The sequence below is a fragment of the Bos grunniens genome, chromosome 18 (genome assembly GCF_055505025.1).
Source record: "Bos grunniens cultivar Pamir isolate PY7600 chromosome 18, Bosgru_T2T1.0, whole genome shotgun sequence".
In the NCBI taxonomy this organism is placed as follows: domain Eukaryota; kingdom Metazoa; phylum Chordata; class Mammalia; order Artiodactyla; family Bovidae; genus Bos; species Bos grunniens.
In genome coordinates, this window is record NC_141182.1 from 55,939,820 (window position 1) to 55,944,379 (window position 4,560).

General features: G+C 60.1%; 2 protein-coding genes across 7 annotated transcripts; one reads left to right on the forward strand and one right to left on the reverse strand.

Annotated features, from left to right (window-relative positions):
- Positions 1 to 26: 26 nt before the first annotated feature.
- Positions 27 to 3,676, forward strand: LIN7B (lin-7 cell polarity scaffold B). 6 transcript variants are annotated; one of them, XR_015146262.1, is made up of 6 exons: positions 27 to 100; positions 525 to 643; positions 931 to 1,002; positions 1,744 to 1,953; positions 3,065 to 3,298; positions 3,573 to 3,676. XR_015146262.1 is itself a non-coding variant. In XM_086353540.1 (6 exons), the coding sequence occupies exons 1-6, from the start codon at positions 64 to 66 to the stop codon at positions 3,592 to 3,594; spliced, it is 624 nt and encodes a 207-aa protein (XP_086209666.1). In that variant the 5' UTR covers positions 27 to 63; the 3' UTR covers positions 3,595 to 3,676. The 6 variants fall into 6 exon arrangements, 2 of the variants coding, with proteins under 2 accessions (XP_086209666.1, XP_086209667.1); XR_015146263.1 differs by having other exon boundaries at positions 3,065 to 3,294; XM_086353540.1 differs by having other exon boundaries at positions 3,065 to 3,228.
- C18H19orf73 (chromosome 18 C19orf73 homolog) lies at positions 3,654 to 4,354 on the reverse strand. Its single transcript, XM_086349399.1, is given in 4 exon segments — positions 3,654 to 3,948; positions 3,980 to 4,122; positions 4,124 to 4,203; positions 4,246 to 4,354. Coding segments are annotated over 4 exon segments (516 nt in total). The 3' UTR covers positions 3,654 to 3,764.
- Positions 4,355 to 4,560: the final 206 nt, after the last annotated feature.

The following is a 4,560-nucleotide window of genomic DNA, read 5'->3' on the forward strand; positions in this document are numbered from 1 at the left end:
CGCGAAGCCCCGCCCTCCTCGCCGGCGACCGGCAGGCGGGTGCCTCGCAGCGGCGGCGCGGACATGGCTGCGCTGGTGGAGCCGCTGGGGCTGGAGCGGGGTAAGTGCGCCCCGCGGCCCTGCCCACCCGGCCCCGGGTCTGCATCCCGGTATCCCGCCCCTCCCCCGGCAAGACCCCGGCGGGTGGGCGGGCCCGGCGGGAGTGGGCGGGGCGGGGCGCCGAGAGTCGGGCCGTCGGAGAGTGTGGGAGGGTCCGTGGGCGAGCGGGCCGGGGAGAGGGCGCCCGCTGCACGCACACCTCTGCGCGGGTGTCTATGGGGATCCCGGGCACGCAGGGCGCCCAGCTGGCCGCAGTCTCTCCTCTGCCACCTGCGGCGACTCTGCGGGCGTCCGGCTGGGACGCGGCTGTTCTTCCCCGGGTTTGCGTTCGTCCTGACTTGGTCTCTGGCCGCAATCTCTCCGTGTTCTCTGCGTCTTCGCGTCTCTGACTGTGTGTGTCTGTGCGCCCCGCCCCCGCCCCGCAGAAGTGTCCCGGGCGGTGGAGCTCCTCGAGCGGCTCCAGCGCAGCGGGGAGCTGCCCCCGCAGAAGCTGCAGGCCCTCCAGCGAGTCCTGCAGAGCCGCTTCTGCTCTGCCATCCGAGAGGTGAGAGCACCGCGGCGCCGGGGTACGGGGCGGGCGGCCGTGGTCCTCCTCCTGGTCTCCCCGAGCCGAGGGACTACGCCTCCCAGCAGCGACCGGGGCGGCGCTCCTGGGGGTTGCGGGGGTGGTGCCCGCGCTTCAGCTCAGGGGTTCTTCGGGAGTTGTAGTTTCCGTGGCCTCGGGATTGCGGGGGCGGGGCGGACCCTTGTGTGGGAGGGTCTGCGGGCCTGGACGCCTGTGCTGAGGAGCTGGGCTGGCGGCTCCCTGAGGCAGGGCTGCGTCCTCACCAGGTGTATGAGCAGCTCTACGACACGCTGGACATCACCGGCAGTGCTGAGATCCGGGCCCACGCCACGGCCAAGGTAGGCTCCCCCCACCCCACGGCTCATGGTATCCACTGAATCTCATGGTCCAGCTCAGCGTCTTCCCAAAGCCAGTCATTCCTGTTTCCTCCTTCATGATGTTTGCCATATCTATCTATCACCTTTACTAGTATTTATAATGTATTTTGAATAGTCTCACATTTGTAGCTTCAATGTCATATAAAAGTATCTTTGAAAGTGAAAAGAGAAAGTTTTAGTCACTGAGTCGTGTTCGACTCTTTGTGATCCAATGGACTATAGCCCACTGGGCTCCTCTGTCCATGGAATTCTCCTGGCAATTAGCAAGTACAGTTAGAAACTAGTATGAAATGCCTGACCAGAAGATAACTTTAAACCTTTACATGATGAAAACAATGAAGTTGGGTTAAACACTGAAATCTTACTTAGCCACGGTTAGATGCTGTTTGCTTGCTCGAGGCTTGAGACTCTCTGTCCAGGCCTTTTTTTCTCTCTGTAAAAAGGTGAGATTGGCAAAAAAAGTGAGATTCAAGACACACACACACCAAATGGAGACTTTCTCTTTGAAAGTGAAGTGTCCAAAGTGACTAAATCTGACGTCCTGTCACCAGAGTGATCTTGTGTTGACTTGTGTGGCCGGTGCCCCATTCTTGAGGAAAGCTCCCTGGCCAAATCCCTTTCCTGGGCAGAGGCCTAGCCTCTACCTGAATGCGTATGCCCATTGTGGGGGGTCCTCACCTCCCAAGGCTTTCTCTTTCCCAGGCCACGGTGGCCGCCTTCACAGCCAGTGAGGGCCATGCACATCCCAGGGTAGTGGAACTGCCCAAGACGGATGAGGGCCTGGGCTTCAACATCATGGGGGGCAAGGAGCAGAATTCGCCTATCTACATCTCCCGTGTCATCCCTGGGGGTGTGGCTGACCGCCACGGAGGCCTGAAGCGTGGGGACCAGCTGCTGTCAGTGAATGGTGTGGTGAGTTGGGGGCTGAGGCAGGGCTGGGGGCCGTAGTCTGCCCAAGGTAGCAGAGTCCCTGTTTTTCATATTCACTCAACACACTGAACACTGCCTCTGTGTCTCACCCTGTTCTGGGCTTTGCTGTAGACCCTGAGAGTAACTAGGGGGTTTCCCAGGTGGCTCAGTGGTAAAGAATCCGCCTGCCAATGCAGGAGCCCCAGGTTTGATCCTTGGGTCAGGAAGATCCCCTGGAGAAGGAAATGGAAACGCACTCCAGTGATCTTGCCTGAAGAATCCCATGGATAGAGGAGCCTGGCGGGCTACAGTCCATAGGGTTGCAAAGAGTTGGACACGACTGAAGCAACTTAGCATGCACACATACTGAGAGTAACTGGCCTCTGCTGCTACTTCCAAGGACACCCTCTCTGGTGAGGGAGATAAACCCTGGCTGAAATAATCCTAAACCAGGGAGAGAATGAGAAAGCACAGAGCACTGTGAGAGCCCAGATGTGGCACCAGACCAGTGTAGATGAGGGAAGTTTTTGGAGATTAAGAACATTTGAGTTTGTTGTTGTTTTTTTGGCTGCTCTAGGTCTTGGTTGCAGCATGTGGGATCTAGTTCTCTGACCAGGGAGTGAACCTGGGCTCCCTCCATTGGGAGCACAGAGTCTTAGCCACTGGACCACCAGGGAAGTCCCCTTGAGTTGGGTTTTGAAGGATGAGTAGGAGTTGGTGAAGAGTGTTAGGTTGAAGGTACTGTAGGCAGAGACTGTGACTCTGCACTCCTATGAGCTGAAGAGAAAAGGCTTGGTTCTGATGGACTAGGGCATGCAGATAATTAAAACCCACTGTGGTTAGAGTAGAAGGAGGCAGAGCTTGGGGCCAGCTTGGGAGGACTGTGAGCAGTGGAAGGCTGCTCAGCCTGGAAGTATAGAAAGACCCCCTTGGGACTCTGGGGAATAAGAGACTGGGGGGAATAAGACACTGGAGGCCAGAACACCGAGGATGAGGTCTGAGCTGGGGCCAGGTGGTGGGGACAATAAACAGGGCAGGAGGGATGGATTGGGGGTCATCAGGCTTTGCCAGGGAGGAAGGGGATAAAGATGAACTGTCTGAACGGCCCCTGCAGAGCGTTGAGGGCGAGCAGCATGAGAAGGCAGTGGAGCTTCTGAAGGCTGCCCAGGGCTCGGTGAAGCTGGTGGTACGCTACACACCTCGAGTGCTGGAGGAGATGGAAGCCCGCTTTGAGAAGATGCGCTCCGCCCGGCGGCGCCAGCAACATCAGAGCTACTCGTGAGCCCTTTGCCACCACACCCCTGGGGCTCCTCTGCCTCCCTCATCCCCAGACTCCCAGACCAGGCCGGTAATTTCTGAGACACTGATTGCCACCCCCAGCCCTGGCTCCTTTCCTTGGGATTCTGACCTTTGACCCCGACTCTCACCCCAAGCCATTCTGACTACCTTGGGGGCCCCTACTTAGCTCACTCCCACCCCAAGATGGGGAACCTGCTCTCTCCGGAATCCCTCAACCCACTTCCCTGGGCTCTTGGCTCTGGAACCCCAATCCTGGCTCTCTCCCATGCCTACTGCTGTCTCCTCCGCTGAGCTTGGCTCCCCTCTCTTCACCCTCCTTTTAGGTCCTTGGAGTCTCGAGGCTGAAACCACAGATCTGGACCCTCACCCCCTCCCCTGTACAGTATTTATTGTCACCAACTCCTTATTTAAAGATCTTTGACCCTCACTGAGTGTCTGTGTCTGTCCTGCATCCCGGGGTTGGAGTGTCTGGAGATGTGGGCGGGAGAGAAGCTGAGGTCGAGACCAGACCCTTTTCAGGGTCTGAGAGCGGAGCTTGAGACTTTTTGCCAGGTCCGAAGACAGAGGCTGGCCGGCTTCCCGGGGATAAGTCCAGGATGGAGGCTGGGACCCGGTCTGGGTCTGAGCGCGGGATCAGAGCTGAAGACAACTCCCCCTACCCTTCCGAGATTCTGAGGGCGGAAGCCAAGCCCCCTTTCTCTGTAGCTGGTTTGACGAGGAGTCCCGAAACGCGCCAGAGTCAGTGGGCGGCCTCCGTGTGGGCGGGGCGGAGCGAACCATTAGCCTAGTCCGCCGGGGGAGCCCTGCCGGCCGCGCAATAGTCTGCGCGGGAGGTGGGGGTGCCACGTGCAGTTCCCGAGGCGGGCTCAGGGGGTGCAGAGTAAGGTGCACTCGTCGACCAGGCATTCACCCCACCTTATAACCCGAGCGCGTGTCTCCGGGAGCCGCCCCCATCTTAAAAGCCATCTTTTACTCCCACCTCGCCGCCCGCCCAACCCTCCTGTCCCGTGCGGCGCGAGGGCAGGCGCGCGCCACCGCCGGAATCCGGGGTCGCGACTGGCGTTCCACGCCGCGCGCCACTCGCTTCAGGTGACATCATCCCCATGCCGGGCTCCGCCTCCCGCCCCAGCCGCCTCACGCCGCATGCCTATTGGCCGACCCGCCTTAGCCCTGCCTCCCGCTCTCCGCCCGCGCGACCCCTCCCAGGCAGCGCGGGGGCGGGGTTTAACCGCCGGCCGGCGCCGACACCGCCTCCCATTGGCCATTCGGCGCCGTCTGTCAGTCTCCTGTTAAAGGGGCCACGACCGCCCC

Coding starts and splice junctions, on each gene's coding strand:
- LIN7B (XM_086353540.1), top strand. CDS start 64: ATGGCTGCGCTGGTGGAGCCGCTGGGGCTGGAGCGGG. Junction 101..524: donor GCCGCTGGGGCTGGAGCGGG/GTAAGTGCGCCC, acceptor CCCGCCCCGCAG/AAGTGTCCCGGGCGGTGGAG. Junction 1,954..3,064: donor TGCTGTCAGTGAATGGTGTG/GTGAGTTGGGGG, acceptor CGGCCCCTGCAG/AGCGTTGAGGGCGAGCAGCA.